The 16,090-nt window shown below is 62.0% G+C and overlaps 1 protein-coding gene and 1 long non-coding RNA gene across 2 annotated transcripts in view; one reads left to right on the forward strand and one right to left on the reverse strand.

Moving 5' to 3' along the window:
* Nucleotides 1-4,136: 4,136 nt before the first annotated feature.
* Nucleotides 4,137-5,298, reverse strand: LOC116800029. The gene is made up of 2 exons (XR_004361155.1): nt 4,915-5,298; nt 4,137-4,766 (listed from the first exon to the last, which is right to left on the reverse strand). It is a non-coding gene; the product is annotated as an uncharacterized LOC116800029 (long non-coding RNA).
* Nucleotides 5,299-12,787: 7,489 nt separating this feature from the next.
* Nucleotides 12,788-16,090, forward strand: part of HDAC7 (histone deacetylase 7) — a 64,776-nt gene continuing 61,473 nt past the window's right edge. The window contains exon 1 of the mRNA XM_032713576.1: nt 12,788-13,020. Coding sequence (XP_032569467.1) covers nt 12,933-13,020 — 88 coding nt within the window. The 5' untranslated portion in view covers nt 12,788-12,932. The remainder of the gene's footprint in view (nt 13,021-16,090) is intronic.

A 16,090-nucleotide genomic window follows, 5' to 3' on the forward strand; every position in this document is an offset into this window, starting at 1 on the left:
GGAAGCGGTGCCTCCCTTTCCAGGCTAAAAATACCGGCTGCGCTTCCGAAATCCTCCCGGTTCAATGATCTCCCCTGACCCCGGGGCTGCTGAGGGGGGAATTCCTCAATAGTCATTCCTCAGTAATTCCATCCAAGCCCCTCACCCGGCTGGAGGGGGGTCTCGGTGGGGTCTGTTTGCTGTCGGAGGTGGGTTTTGCTTGTGGTGTTCAGGGAATTTTTGAGAGGGGCCGAAGCCAGGCTGCTGCTCCTCCTGCTTCAAAAACGGAAATGGGAAAAGCTTACACGTTCCAAAGGTGGATCCAGAGGCTGGGAAAACTCTGGTTTTCCAGCTCTGCAAGAGAGAAACCCCAGCTTCCCCCAGGATGTGCTGGGGTGGATTCCCAGGGGTCCTGGTGTGAGTTTTGGGGCTGTCCTGTGCAGAGATACGAGCTGGACTCGGTGATCCTCGTGGCTCCCTTCCCACTCGGGATATTCCACGATTTTATCCCACGATTCTGGACCAGAATGGGAGGGACCTGCATGGGAGCTCAGCAGGATCGGCTCCACCACGTCCTTCCCGAGTGGTTTTGAGCCTTTGGAAGAATGAATTTTAGGGAATTTGGAGGGAACTGAGCAGCAGGAAGAGCTCGATGGGGAGGATGAGCCCCTTTTCCCCCAGAACAGCCCCCTCCCCTCCCACTTTTGATTGGCTTCACTGAGTAATATGCAAATTTATGCAGAGCGGGGCCCGCTGGGACTGAGTTGTGAAGTTATTGACATAAGAACATTGTCAAGGCAATTCGGGTGTTGCTGGGGCTCTCTGAGAGGACGAGGACTTCTGTCCCGGGGTTATTTTCCAAACCAAAGAGGCACTTTGAAACCCCTGGGATGAGGAATTCCTGCCAAAGCCTCTGTTCTTGCCGCGGGCTGAGGCATCAGGTGCCGTTTGAGGGCTGAGCCTCTCCTCGGGGGAGCTTTTGCCGCCCGTTTCCGAGGTGAAACCGTGAATCCATGAAAGGATCCACGAGGTTTTGGAAGCTGGAACCGTGGATCCGTGAGGTTCTGGAAGTGAAAGGGAAGGAAAGGGCCGATCCTGGAGAAAACAGGCATAAACGAAAGGGAAAGAGAAAACCCCAAGAGGTGAGAGAGAGGCGCCCTGAAACCTCTCAGATTCGAGAGAGATGCCAAAAATAACCTCTGGGTTACCGGGGTTACCAGCGCCGGCCCCCGGGGGTGCTCGGTGTGTAACTTCCCGGCGCTGTTTTGGTGCCGTCAAACCGAGCAAAACAGCTCGGCAAAAACACCTCCCGGCCCCAAAACACCTCCCGGCCCAAAAAACACCTCCCGGCCCAAAAACACCTCCCGGCCCAAAAACACCTCCTGGCCCAAAACCACCTCCCGGCCCACTCGTGCTCCGGGGTTTGTCCCCCGTGAGCCCCCCGGGGCTGCAGCCGAGCCGCGGCTCCTCCAGGTCTCCCCCTCCGGGCTTTGCTCTGAGTCTGAAGTGATTTTCTTCCTCGCAAAAGAGAAGTGCGATGCAGCGGTTGGAGAATCCCCCCCGCGCTCTGGATTTCCTGGAAGAGCAGCTGTTCCCTCTCTCCCGGGAGCCGCGGCCAAGCAGCCGCCGCCGCGGGCTGTTCCCCCCGCTGGCAGCGAGGGAATCTCGGGATATCGCCGGGCTTTGGGACGGGATTTAACGGCCCCGAGCTCCTCCGCCTCCTTCGCTCGGAACTCGGCTCCGTTTCTTTCTTTGGGGGGCTCGGTTTCCCCGGGAGCGGCGTGGGGAGGCTCCCGCCGTCCTGGGGGATGTCCTTACACATCCCCAGCTCATCCCGGGGGATTCTCCTGCTCTCCTGTGCCCACCTCATCCCCCAGGATGCTCTCCTGTGCCCACCTCCTCCCGCAGGATGCTTTCCTGCGCCCACCTCATCCCACAGGATTCTCCCGCTCTCCTGGCACCGGCTCCTCCCTCCTCCCCCCGGTTCCTCGGGCTGCAGCGGGAGCTGCCCCATCCCTGTCCCGGTGCCCCGGGAGGGTGACGGGGGACCCGCCACAGGGGGAGCGGGACCCCGGGCAGGGGCGGGCGCGGGGGGTGCGGTGCCTTAATCCCGGAATTTACCGCCCTTTGGCGGCTCGTCTCTGCGCTCCCGTCTCCAGTTGAATTCCCAGAGCTCTCCCCGGCTCAGACGCCCCCGGGATGGAGCAGCTCGGGGGTAGATTTGACTCCCAGCCTCCAGGACTCGCCCCGCGTTCCCGCTGCCCGGGTCTCTCCCCCCTCCAACCCCCCGGGGGTGTCTGGAAGGAGCCTCTCGCGGTCCCTCGGCTGGGACCCCGCAACTCCCCGCCCGCCCCCGCCGCTGTTGCCGTCGCAGCCGGTGCCGGGGGCGGAGCGGCACCGCCCGCAGCCCTCGCCGGGGCCGCCCCGCTCCTCCCGCCCGGTTCCGGCGCGGCCGCGGCGCCGCAGGTGGAGCCGAAGCCCCGCGGAACCCTCGCGGAGCCCCCCCCGGGGCCACCCCCGCCCCCGGGACGCTCCGGCATCGCCTTTGTCCCCCGGCCCCGCCCGAGGTAGGTCCCGGCTCCATCCCGCGGGTCTGTCACCCCCGGTCCCCCCCGCCGGGCTCAGCCAGGGCCCACTCCCCGCGAGCCCCCAGGGAGGAGCCGCCTCTCCCGGGTCACCCCCCGAGGGGCTCCGCTCGCCCCTTCCCCAAGTCTTGCACCCCTCGCTCTCCGCACACCCCCCCAGGGCTCGCGGGATCCTGGGAAGGGGTGCCCTGCCCGGCGTTGGGATCCAGGAGCTCCCCGCAGGGGCTGGTCCGGATCGGGGGTCCCGTTCCCGGGGCTCTGCAGCCTCCGGGCGGGGCTGACAGGGGGTCGGTGCCCCCCGGGTGTGGGGAGAGGCGCTGGCAGGGCTGTCACCCCTGTCACCTCTGGGTCTGTCACCCCTGGGTGTGGAGTGCCAGGCTCGGGGCGCTGCGGAGAGCCCGGGCCGTGCCGGTGTCCGGGGAAGCGTCGGGTGATGGCAACTCCCAAACGCAGCTGATCCAGCCGGGAGGAGCCGGTGTCCCGTCGAGCGCGCGCGGGGCTCAGCCTGGAACCGCGGGAGGGACTCCGGGCTAACGAACCCCCGGCTCAGGGGGTCCCTCGACCCGCGGCCGCCTCCCGGAGCGGGCGTTGGGATGCGGCAAAGCCGAGCCTGGGGTTCGCTGGAGTGTTTCGGGGCAGATCCCGCTGCCTCTCCCCGCGCGGGGAGCGGGGCTGGGAGGGCACAGCGCCCACAGCACTGCCGGGTTTGCCCTCCTCGGGTGGGTTTGCTGCGAGGGCACCACTCTCTCTCTTCTCAAACACCTTGTGGGGAAGGGATGTGCCCCGGGAAAAGAGCTGTCGGTGCCCCGAGTAGCCCGGATCCACCTGGAGATTGAGCAGGAGCCAGTGCAGCCCCCTCGTCCAAGACTGGCCCTGTGCTGGCAATCCCTGGGCAGCTTCCCACACCTTTTTTTTCCACGGGAAGGGTGTTCTGTGGGGTTTGGATGTTTTAGGAGGCTCTGCCGAGTGATGGGATGTCGGGAGACTCCTGCAGAGGGTGTGGGATGTGCTGGACTTGGCTCAGTGGGGAGTGAGCAGGGCAGATGAGTGAGGTGTCGCTCGAGGGGGAAGGAGGGAAGCGAGAGGCCGGAGGGTTTGGATTGTGCCTCGGTTTCTTCCCGCCTGGATGACCCGTGAGTGGCTCTGCCCTGTGCCTGTGCCAGGAGGAGGGTGGGGAGCGTGGGCCCCTCTCCGAGGGTCCAGATGTGATCCCTCTGCCCAGATGTTTGCAGAGGGTTCCAGCCCCAAATCACAGCCCTTCTCAGGAGATCCCCGGCGCTTCCTGGTTTCGCAGCGAGAGGGTCGGAGGATTTCAGCACTTCCTACTCCCTGCCTGCTGCGAGCAGGAAGTGGGAGCACAAAAATGGCAGCAGAAGCGCTCAGAGCCGGGCTGGAAGCTCGGCAGGAAGAGCGTGGGATGGCAGGGAGGTCACCCCTGAACTGAGCAGGGTCCTGAACCTTCGGGACGCGTCATTTGGGATGAGGGGTCAGTCCCAGTGTCGGGGCTGGTCCGAGTGTGTGCCTTGTCCTGGGACAGAGGATGGAGGTGAGTGAGGATGGGACAGGAGCATGTCTTGTCCTGCAGTTTATTAAATGGCTTCGTTGGGAACCTCCCCGGGGCAGGGAGAGGCTCTGGCTCCGTGCTGGGAGCTGTCCTGGCCGCTCCTGAGCCGGCAGAGGCGTTTCAGTGCCACGCCGTGTTCCGTGCGGGCCGACAAAGCCACAGACTCTGTGGTTTTGTGGGGCTGGATTTGTGTGGAGGGCTGGGGAATCCAGGCTGGGGGGGCTGGAGCACAACTGGCCCCGGTTTCTGCTTCACACTTGGCTGGCTGTGGGCTGGAATCGGGACCCAGGTGACACCAGGGGACAGAGGCCGGTGGCTCCGAGTATCCCGAGGCCGTGGCACGTGAGCGGCCACGTGGATGGCTTTGGGATACACGAGGCCAAAAAGTTCCCCCAGCGTGGGACAGGAGCAGTTCTGGGGGGAGCCGAAAGCCGGCCCTGCAAAACTCCAAAGCCATTTAGGAAGCGTTGAAAGAAAAATGAGGCTGGAGAGCGTCGGCGGCGAGGAGACAGTTTGTGTTGGGAGTCTGTGGCTCGGATTTTCAGGCGTTTTCCTGTTCCAGCCGTGGGACACAATGGCATACGTGCTTTTTCAGCGAGTCTGGGAAATCCTGCAATCATGGCTTTAACAGCTGGGACCTTGAGGAGGGGAAAAAACAAACAAGTGTGTTGGCAACGCTCCGAAAGGAGGCAGCTCCTCCTGTGCCCCGGCAGGGCAGGGTGTGAATCTCCTCTTCCATCTCTGGTTCAAACATCAAACCCTGGTTGTTCTGCTCTGATTTATTACCTTTTGATCTGCATCCAGCCCAGCCGCTGCTCTCCGGGGCAGCACAGGAGGGAGGTGAGTCAGTCCTGTGTCTGTGCCTCATTCCCTTGCTATGCTCCCCGAGGGCAGGAGTCAGGAATGCATCCGCTCTGTCCCGCTCAGGCTCCCCACTAACAGCTTCTCTGCCGACTTTGGGTCAAAAAAAGCCTGGCCTGGCCTGGCTGAGTGTGCACAGGCCGAGTGGTCTCCTGTCAGCCTCGAGCAGCCCCCCCTGTGCCCGCGGCTCAGCTCCCGCCTGGCACGGCCCCGTTCCCTTCTCTGCCGCCCTAAAAATCCCTCAGGAAGCCCTGCTGGGAGCAGCCCCGCGGCCTTGCTGAGCGAATGGGATGTTTTCCTGCCTTTGTTGGGGTTGTTTGTGGTTCCCCCCCCTCTCCCAGCTCTCTGGCCGGGCTGCTCTGCTCAGGTGCCCTCCCCGCAGAGCTGGGCCCAGGGCGTGCTGGGGACGCTTCTGTCACTGAGAGCTCTGAGCTGGCACGTTTGGGGCATGATGTGACACTTCTGTCACTCAGAGCTCTGAGCTGGCACGTTTGGGGCATGATGTGACACTTCTGTCACTCAGAGCTCTGAGCTGGCATGTTTGGTGTGCGATGTGACGGTGCCACCAAGCTTTCAGGGGGGGTGCAGGGCCCTTAATGTGGACTTCTTGGCAGAAAAGCCTTGTTAAGCTGAGCCAAGGAACTTGGGGAGAGCGGGACGGAGACGAAGGATTTGTTTTCGTTGTGTCTTGGAGAGCTCCGTCCTCCCTTTTCAACCGTGTTCCCCATACGGCAGCAGTTGGAACTTGGGATGAATATCCTGGATTCGGGCAATTCTGGAGCTGCTCAGGATGAATGTCCTGGATTCGGGCAGCTCTGGAGCTGCTCAGGATGAATGTCCTGGATTCGGGCAGCTCTGGAGCTGCTCAGGATGAATGTCCTGGATTCGGGCAGCTCTGGAGCTGCTCAGGATGAATGTCCTGGATTCGGGCAGCTCTGGAGCTGCTCAGGATGAATGTCCTGGATTTGGGCAGCTCTGGGGCTGCTCAGGATGAATGTCCTGGATTTGGGCAGCTCTGGAGCTGCTCAGGATGAATGTCCTGGATTTGGGCAGCTCTGGGGCTGCTCAGGCTCCCTCCCAGCGCTCGGTTGGCTCTGAGTTCAGGCCGAGCTGGGACGCCGGAGTGGCACCGTCCCCGTTGTCACAAACGGGGCCCGAGCGCCCCTTGAGCTGAGCCTGGAGATTTCCCAGAGTCAGCCGGGAGGAGGGATCGGTGCCAGGGCACGGCAGCCCTTGGCAGAGCGGGGCTGGAGTGGGGAAGGATCAGCAGGAGGCACCGGGACTGGCAGGGAGTGAGGGGGTGGCACAGTCGAGGCTGGTGGCACACGTCCCTGTCACTGTGGCACATTTGGGGCTCGTGCCACATGTCCCTGTCACTGTGGCACAGCCAGGGCTGGTGCCACATGTCTCTGTCACTGTGGCACAGCCAGGGCTGGTGCCACATGTCTCTGTCACTGTGGCACAACCAGGGCTGGTGCCACATGTCCCTGTCACTGTGGCACATTTGGGGCTGGTGGCACACATCCCTGCCACCACAGGGCTGGGCTGGTGCTGTGGCAGCCACAGCCAGGGCTGGTACCACATGTCCCTGTCACTGTGGCACAGTCAGGGCTGGTGCCACATGTTCCTGTCACTGTGGCACATTTGGGGCTGGTGATATGGCACATTTGGGGCTGGTGCCACACATTTCTGTCACTGTGGCACAGCCGGGGCTGGTGCCACATGTCCCTGTCACTGTGGCACAGTCGGGGCTGGTGATATGGCACATTTGGGGCTGGTGCCACATGCCCCTGTCACTGTGGCACAGCCAGAGCTGGTGATATGGCACATTTGGGGCTGGTGCCATGTGTCCCTGTCACTGTGGCACATTTGGGGCTGGTGCCATGTGTCCCTGTCACTGTGGCACATTTGGGGCTGGTGCCATGTGTCCCTGTCACTGTGGCACAGTCAGGGCTGGTCCCACATGTCCCTCTCACTGTAGCACAGTCAGGGTTGATGCTACATGTCCCTGTCACTGTGGCATATTTGGGGCTGGTGCCACACATCCCTGTCACTGTGACACATTTGGGGCTCGTGCCACATGTCCCTGTCACTGTGGCACAGTTGAGGCTGGTGCCACACATCCCTGTCACTGTGACACAAACAGGGCTGGTGGCACACATCCCTGTCACTGTGGCACAGTCGAGGCTGGTGGCACACGTCCCTGTCACTGTGGCACATTTGGGGCTGGTGGCACATGTCCCTGTCACTGTGGCACAAACAGGGCTGGTCCCACATGTCCCTCTCACTGTAGCACAGTCAGGGTTGATGCCACATGTCCCTGTCACTGTGGCACATTTGGGGCTGGTGCCACACATCCCTGTCACCATGGCCCATGTTGGGCAACGTCCGGGGAAGGATCTCTGAGTCAGTGCTGTGCTGTCACCCAGCCAGGCCTCCAGCAGGGAGGGATCATCCCAAGGGGGATCTCCGTGGAGGTCCTGACACGGTGGAAGGGCTGGAGTGAAGCAGTGACCGTCCCACTTTGGTACCTGAGTGCGCCCATCACGCCTGTTGGTTTGCCTCCTGTCCACCTAAAATTCTCTGGGGGTGTTCTTGAGCCTTCAGGGAGGGAGGAACTCTGAGGGAAGGAGGATCTCTGAGAGAAGAAGGATCTCTGAGAGAAGGAGGATCTCTGAGGGAAGGAGGATCTCTCAGGGAAGGAAGATCTCTGGGGGAAGGAGGATCTCTGAGGGAAGGAAGATCTCTGGGCGAAGGAGGATCTCTGGGGGAAGGAGGATCTCTGAGAGAAGGAGGATCTCTGAGGGAAGGAGGATCTCTGAGAGAAAGAGGATCTCCGAGGGAAGGAGGATCTTTGAGAGGAGGATCTCTGAGGAAAGGAGGATCTCTGAGGGAAGGAGGATCTCTGAGGGAAGGAGGATCTCTGAGGGAAGGAGGATCTCTGAGAGAAGAAGGATCTCTGAGAGAAGGAGGATCTCTGAGGGAAGGAAGATCTCTGGGGGAAGGAGGATCTCTGAAGGAAGGAGGATCTCTGAGGGAAGGAGGATCTCTGAGAGAAGAAGGATCTCTGAGGGAAGGAGGATCTCTGAGGGAAGGATCTCTGAGGGAAGGAAGATCTCTGGGGGAAGGAGGATCTCTGGGGGAAGGAGGATCTCTGAGAGAAGAAGGATCTCTGAGAGAAGGAGGATCTCTGAGGGAAGGAGGATCTCTGAGGGAAGGAGGATCTCCGAGGGAAGGAGGATCTTTGAGAGGAGGATCTCTGAGGAAAGGAGGATCTCTGAGGGAAGGAGGATCTCTGAGGGAAGGAGGATCTCTGAGGGAAGAAGGATCTCTGAGGGAAGAAGGATCTCTGAGGGAAGGAGGATCTCTGAGGGAAGAAGGATCTCTGAGGGAAGGAGGATCTCTGAGGGAAGGAGGATCTCTGAGGGAAGGAGGATCATCTCTTACACAAGGGAGGGGAAAAGCTGTTGATGCTGAGGCTGCTCTTTCAAAAGCCGCCTCTGTTGCGTAAGAGGAGCCTTGGGCGGCCCCAAAAACGCGGAGAAAACTTCCTCTCGAGGCCGGAGACAAAGCCAGGATTGCTCCCTCAATTCCTTTCTTCCTCGAACGTTTTCCTGAACTTCAAGGCTTATGTAAATTCCCCAGGTTTGCTCGGGGCTTGGGGCACCGGAGATTAGTTTCCTTACGTCGCCCAGGGGTGCAGCCACCACGTGAAAATCCTCCTGTGCTCCTTCCACAGACTCTTGGCTTCACCCAGTGCCTTCAGCAACACTTGGGAGGCCACTGGGAGCAGCTACTGCTTTCCAGGTTTCCCTTCGGTGTCTGTAGGGTGGGAATTCTGGTGGCAGAGCTGTCCCTGAGGCGGGACTGTGTCCCCGCTCCCCTCGCCTTGCTCACTCCCAGCTTTTGCCACGTCCCTCCTGCCCCCCTGGGTGCTCTGACCTCCCTGTCCTCATCCCAGGGCTGGCCCGGGGCTCCTTGCTGGCCCAGGGATGCCGAGGAGGGAGGATTGGCTGGTTGGAGGGTTGAAGGTTCGGGAAGGAAGGAGCCTCTGCTTCTCTTGGGGCTCAGCTCCCGCTTTCTGCTGAGCTCAGGATCATCCCTGCTCCTCCTTTTCCTTCTTCCAAGGCCACCCCAGCACGTCCCTGCAGCAGTGGGAGGGTGTCCAGGTGAGGCTGTGCACGGGAGGGTGCCCAGGTGAGGCTGTGCAGGTCTGGGAGGGTGCCCAGGTGAGGCTGTGCATGGGAGGGTGCCCAGGTGAGGCTGTGCAGGTCTGGGAGGGTGCCCAGGTGAGGCTGTGCATGGGAGGGTGCCCAGGTGAGGCTGTTCAGGTCTGAGAGGGTGCCCAGGTGAGGCTGTGCAGGTCTGGGAGGGTGCCCAGGTGAGGCTGTGTACGGGGGGGGGGGGGAGGGGGTGTGCCCAGGTGAGGCTGTGCACAGGATGGTGCCCAGGTGAGGCTGTGCATGGGAGGGTGCCCAGGTGAGGCTGTTCAGGTCTGAGAGGGTGCCCAGGTGAGGCTGTGCAGATCTGGGAGGGTGCCCAGGTGAGGCTGTGCAGGTCTGCAGCCGCTCCATCCGCCTGGGATGTGTTTGGAGAGGGGATTGTCCTGCTCTGCTCCGAGCTGGGATGATCCTCGTGGGCCTCTCCCAACTCACATTCCATGGTTCTGTGAGAGACCAACCCTGGGGGCAGACACGGTTCCCCATGGATCAGGGATGGGTCAGGGATGGATCATGGATCAGGGATGGATCAGGGATCAGGGATCAGCGATGGATCAGGGATGGATCACGGATCAGGGATGGATCATGGATCAGGGATGGATCATGGATCAGGGATGGATCAGGGATGGATCATGGATCAGGGATGGATCATGGATCAGGGATGGATCATGGATCAGGGATGGATCAGGGATGGATCATGGATCAGGGATGGATCAGGGGTGGATCACAGATCAGGGATGGATCAGGGATGGATCATGAATCAGGGATGGATCAGGGATGGATCACAGATCAGGGATGGATCAGGGGTGGATCATGAATCAGGGATGGATCATGGATCAGGGATGGATCAGAGGTGGATCACAGATCAGGGATGGATCAGGGATGGATCACGGATCAGGGATGGATCAGGGATGGATTATGGATCAGGGATGGATCACAGATCAGGGATGGATCAGGGATGTATCACAGATCAGGGATGGATCAGGGATGGATCATGGATCAGGGATGGACCAGGGATGGATCAGGGATGGACCAGGGATGGATCAGGGATGGATCATGGATCAGGTCACTCCTCGTGAGCCAAATCCCACCGTGGCCTTGCTGGGACTGGGACAGGGCAGGTCTTCCTCATCCCCAGTGTCCCGTCCGTCCCCACAGGAGGTGGCAGTGTCCCCCGAGGGCCTCCCCACCCCGGGGGACAGTCCCTGCCACGGTGCCACCACGGCTGGGTGTTGTCTGGGGGACAGTCCCTGCCACAGTGACACCACAGCTGGCTGTTGTCTGGGGGACAGTCCCTGCCATGGTGCCACCACAACTGGTTGTTGTCTGGGGAACAGTCCTTGCCACGGTGCCACCACGGCTGGCTGTTGTCTGGGGGACAGTCCCTGCCACGGTGCCACCACGGCTGGCTGTTGTCTGGGGGACAGTCCCTGCCATGGTGCCACCACGGCTGGGTGTTGTCTGGGCCCCTGCCAGCCCCGTGCCTGTCACCTGCTGGCACCGGGCAGAGGGGACAGCGGTGCCAGGCCACGCCCTGGGACAATGGAACTGCAGAGTTTAGCAAATCTGCAGCCTGGGGTGGATATCCAGCCTTTGCAAGCCGGGTTTAACACGGGCAGGCTCAGAGGCCTCAACAAGCAGTCGCTGTCTGGGCGAGGGCTGGGCCGGGAGGTTCCCTCAGATGCCCCCCAGGTGAGTTTGGGGGATGTTTTTAGAACAGATCGAGCTGGTGGGTCTGGGCAGTTCAGTTATTTCATCGAATTTTAGAATGGTTTGGGTCAGAGGGATCTTAAAGCTCATCCAGTCCCACCCCTGACACCTTCCACCAGCCTGGGCTGCTCCAGCCTGTCCCTGGACACTTCCAGGGATCCAGGGGCAGCCACAGCTTCTCTGGGCAACCAGAGGGGCCTCCCCACCCTCCCAGGGAGGAATTCCTTCCCAATGAGCACTGTGGGCTCTGTCAATCCCTGCTGGTGACTTACTCCTGTCCAAAAACCAGGAGAAAATCCCCTGGTGGGAGGGGAGTGAGCCGGCGGAGCCCCCCCGGCACCGCGGGGATCCAAACACAGCTCCTGCCGACGGGGTGGACGCGCCGGGATTGGGCAGGGACCGGCTTCGGGTGGGGAGTTGGATCCCCAGAAACTGCAGCTCGTGTGTGTGTGTGTGTGTGTGTATTTGTTTTCCCCGGTCTCCAAGGGCTGGAATCAAACCCGCTGCCGGGGTTGCCGTTCGGACTTCCCCGCGTTGATCTCAGCGCTGGTGGTTAACCAAGAGCAGACCTGTCCTGCGCACATCTGGCGGCTGGGTGGGATCCCAGCCCTTCCCTCCATCCAGGAGAGAGCCTGGGTGGGATCCCAGCCCTTCCCTCCATCCAGGAGTGAGCCTGGGTGGGATCCCAGCCCTTCCCTCCATCCAGGGCTGAGCCTGGGTGGGATCCCAGCCCTTCCCTCCACCCAGGGCTGAGCCTGGGTGGGATCCCAGCCCTTCCCTCCATCCAGGAGTGAGCCTGGGTGTCATCCCAGCCCTTCCCTCCATCCAGGAGAGAGCCTGAGTGTGATCCCAGCCCTTCTTCCCTCCATCCAGGAGTGAGCCTGGGTGTCATCCCAGCCCTTCCCTCTATCCAGGAGTGAGCCTGAGTGTGATCCCAGCCCTTCCCTCCATCCAGGAGTGAGCCTGGGTGTGATCCCAGCCCTTCCCTCCATCCAGGAGTGCAATCCCAGCCCTTCCCTCCACCCAGGGGCGAGCCTGGCAGGCTGGGAGGGGCTCCCAGAGCAGAGATTTCGGGGGCTGGGGGTGCTCTGGTGGCCTCGGTCGTGTCGGTTCCCTCGGAGGCCCCGCTGGGCCGCTCGATCCCGGCGGGATCTCTGCCAGTCCTGCTCCAGGGAGCTGCCTGGGCAGGCTCAGCCCAGGCCAAGGGGCTCAGCTCCACGTGGGCTGTGTGCTGCAGGAGCTGCTTGGCCAGGGTTTGGCCGGATCCTGGTGTGGCCACACCGGGCTGGTGCCCACGGGGCTCCAGCTCTGCAGCTCTCGGTGGGCTCCTCCAGCCCTGGGGACGCTCAGGGGGCCGTGGGGTCACTGCCGTGCCCGGGGGCAACCCACACGGCCTCCCGCTCCTGTGGGGATGCTGCAGTTTGGGATTTGAGTGTTTGGGATTTGAGGGACGGAGACGCCACCGGGGGGTCATCCCAGCGTCCCCCCCGCGTCCCTGCCCGCCGCTCCCCGAATCTTTCTCGGGGAGGTGAGAGTTGTTGTGCAGAGTTTCCTCTCTGTGTCCTCTTATGTCACGCAGCCCCGGCGGCTCCCGAAATAGCTGCCAATCCCCGGAGGTTTCACTTCAAGGTCTCTATTCTTAGCGCTGGCGGCCGCTCGAGCCGCGTTACTCAGCCATGAGCTCAGGGACCGCGGGGTGAGCGCCAGCCCGGGCCATGCGGGGCTCCCGCCCGTGCCCCGTGGCACCTCCGGAGGGTCGGTGCGGGCAGGACCGCGGGGTCCCGCGCTCCGAGGGAGCCGCGTGCGCCTGAGCGGGCAGCGAGCGCTTTGCCGGAGCCGCTCTCCCTCCTTCCCTCCCTCCCTCCCGGCGGAGTCGGCACGGGATGACTCAGTGCTGAGAGTCCCCTCGGTGGCCCTGTTGCATCTCAGCCGCCCCAGAAGCCGCCTCGGACGCTCTCCCCGCCCCGCCGGCCGCGGGATGCGCGGCGGGGATGGAGCAGAAGTGAGCGTGGGATGCGCAGCGGCGGCTTCCCGGGAGCGGAACCCGCTGGATGTTCTCGGCTGAAGGGCTCCCTCGCCCTGGGGATGTTCAGCCCCTCCTGTGAGTGCTTTGCCCGTTCCTGGGATGTTGGTTTGGGTTTTTTTTCCCCTTCCTTGCATCCAGAGTGGGTGGGGTGGGACGGCTGAAGGTGTGCAGGGAACATCCCTATCCTGGATGGAGAACTTCCCAAGCTCTCCCCTGTGCGCGGTGGGCACGGCCACCGCCGGGGCAGGGGTAGGGCTCTGAGGTTTGATCTCCTGTCCTCGGGGTCCCGGGAGCTTCCAGCAGCCACGGGAGGGCAGCGGGGCAGCCCCAGACACGGGACAGGCTCCTCTGTCGCTGCATTTTCCCTGAGCACTCACCAGTCACCCCCCAGCTCCTCTCAGACCTGCTCAAGGTACCGCCTGGGTGGGTGCAAAGGGACCCCTCGCCAGTCCTTCAGCAGGACTTTGGCTGTTTGAAAGCGCTTTTTTGGGGAGGGATCTTGTTTTCCAGGCTTCACTTCAACCCCCTGAACATTTCCAAGCCCTTCCTGGAGCTGTTTGGCTCCAGCCTTGCCGGGCTTAGGGCGCATTTCCACCCCGGCTCGGGTCAGACCCAGGATCCTGCACCTCGAGGAGGGGGGAACGAGCCCTTTTTTTGGGTGGGAAAGGTGCTTTTGCAGCGCAGGGAGGCGGCTGGGGCCGCTGGGGAGGGAGTGTTGTGTTCCGAGCTCGCATCCTGCCTGCGCCGCGGGGACGGGTCACGTGCGGGCGAGGCCTTTGTCCTGCGCCTCGCTGCTTTTTTTAACATTTATTTTTAGGTGCTCTTTGGCTTCCTCTTCCTCCTGCTCCGCGCCGCACTCCCTCTTTCTAAAACTCCCTCTTCTAGGACTGCTCTTTTTTTGAGCATTCGGTTCCTCCTTAAGCCCGGTTTTTGCAGGCCTTTGTCTGCGCCTGGGAGCCGGCCCAGCGGAGCGTTTGCAGCTGCTCGGCTCCTTCGGGGCAGGCGAGAACAAATAAAGGTTTACACGGGGTGAATCACTGGAGCCTTATCTGTCGCTGGGATTTGGGACAGCTGGACAACTCCCGCTGGAATCTGCCTGGAGGGCACGGAGGCTCCTGGGGAGGGAAAAACTTCCCCTGCCAAGGGCCTGAGTGGGATTGTGCTGCTGATCCCTCAGTGGGTTTGTGCTGCTGATCCTTGAGTGGGTTTGTGGTGTGGATCCCTCAGTGGGTTTGTGCTGCTCATCCCTCAGTGGGTTTGTGCTGATCCTTGAGTGGGTTTGTGGTGCTGATCCCTCAGTGGGTTTGTGCTGCTGATCCCTCAGTGGGTTTGTGGTGTGGATCCCTCAGTGGGTTTGTCCTGCTCATCCCTCAGTGGCCTCAGCAAATCCTTCGTCGTGTCCCTGAGATGGTGATGAAGCCCCGCTCTGGAATAACTCCCTTTGCTCTGGAATAACTCCCTTTGCTCTGGAATGACTCCCTTTGCTCTGGAATAACTCCCTTTGCTCCGGAATAACTCCCTTTGCTCTGGAATGACTCCCTTTCCTTAAAGACTCGCTCCGGGCTCCTGTGGAACTTCAGCCTCGGGGGTGCTTTGGGTGGTTTGAGCGCTGGGGGGGAAAAGCAGAAGGGTCCTGGTGGGACCCTCGTGCTGGAGGGACTCTTGGAGTGCTGGGACCCTTGTGCTGGTGGGACCCTCGTGCTGGGGACCTTTGTCCTGGTGGGACCCTTGTGCTGGTGGGACCCTCATGCTGGTGGGACCCTCGTGCTGGTGGGACCTTTGTGCTGGTGGGACCTTTGTGCTGGTGGGACCCTTGTGCTGGTGGGACCCTTGTGCTGGTGGGACCCTTGTGCTGGTGGGACCTTTGTGCTGGTGGGACCCTTGTACTGGTGGGACCCTCATGCTGGTTGGACCCTGGTCCTGGTGGGACCCTCGTCCTGGTGGGACTCTTGTCGTGGTGGGACCTTTTGAGTGCTGGGACCCTTGTGCTGGAGGGACCCTCGTGCTGGGGACCTTTGTCCTGGTGGGACCCTTGTGCTGGTGGGACCCTTGTGCTGCTGGGACCCTCGTGCTGGTGGGACCTTTGTGCTGGTGGGACCCTTGGAGTGGTGGGACCTTTGTGCTGGTGGGACCCTTGTGCTGGTGGGACCCTCAGAATGGTGGGACCCTTGCGCTGGTGGGACCCTTGTGCTGGTGGGACCCTTGTGCTGGTGGGACCCTCATGCTGGTTGGACCCTGGTCCTGGCGGGATCCTTGTCCTGGTGGGACCTTTGTGCTGGTGGGACCCTGGTGCTGGTGGGACTCTTGTGCTGGTGGGACCCTTGTGCTGGTGGGACCCTCATCCTGGTGGGACCCTCGTGGTGGTGGGACCCTCCTCCTAGTGGGACCCTTGTGCTGGTGGGACCCTCGTCCTGGTGGGACCCTCAGAGCGGGTGAGCTCTGAAGGCCCAGAGCCTTTGTGGGAGGGAGCCCTCGGCACCCCCCGGGCGCTGCAGGAACCCTGGTGTGGCTTTGCTGGTTTAGGAGGCAGGATTTGCAGATAAAGTGGCCTCAGTTGGCGTAATAACAGAACTGTGGGAGAAGGGAGGGGACTCCAGATAAGCCCTGGGCTTGTGCCGGGGCAGTTTGAACCTGACACCGAGGTGGGAGTTGCACCAGAGGAGCCTGTGTTGTGCTCCTGCTGTTCCCATCCCCTGGCTCTCTGGCTTAGCCTTGGTTTATCCTCTTTCCACAGATCAAGGCACCCCCTACCCCTAACCAAGGCCTTACCCACAGCTCTGGTGGTGTTTAGTGGCAGGAGTCCACCCTTCCTGGCGAGCCAGGCCTCGGGAGGGGACGGTGGCTCCACTGGGGAGCAGGGACAGACCTCAGCTCCCGAGTGCAAGGGCTCTGTAAACCAACCCCTCAGGCCCAGGATGGGGCAGTTTAGGGGCAAATCTGCGGTTCTTGGGAGTTCTGAGGGACATCCTGGCCAGCCTGGATCGATTCTCCCTCCCCTTCTGCGTCCCCACCCGTGTCAGGCTCCGAGTGCTCCGTGCTGGGGGAAGCAAACAGGGCTCGTAAAACCCTCCCAGGCCGGGGTGGAACCTGCTTTTCCCGTATGACAGAGCAGCTCTCAGCCACTCTGCCTTTCCCCACGAGGGTG

This window comes from Chiroxiphia lanceolata, chromosome 30, assembly GCF_009829145.1.
Source record: "Chiroxiphia lanceolata isolate bChiLan1 chromosome 30, bChiLan1.pri, whole genome shotgun sequence".
NCBI classification, from domain to species: domain Eukaryota; kingdom Metazoa; phylum Chordata; class Aves; order Passeriformes; family Pipridae; genus Chiroxiphia; species Chiroxiphia lanceolata.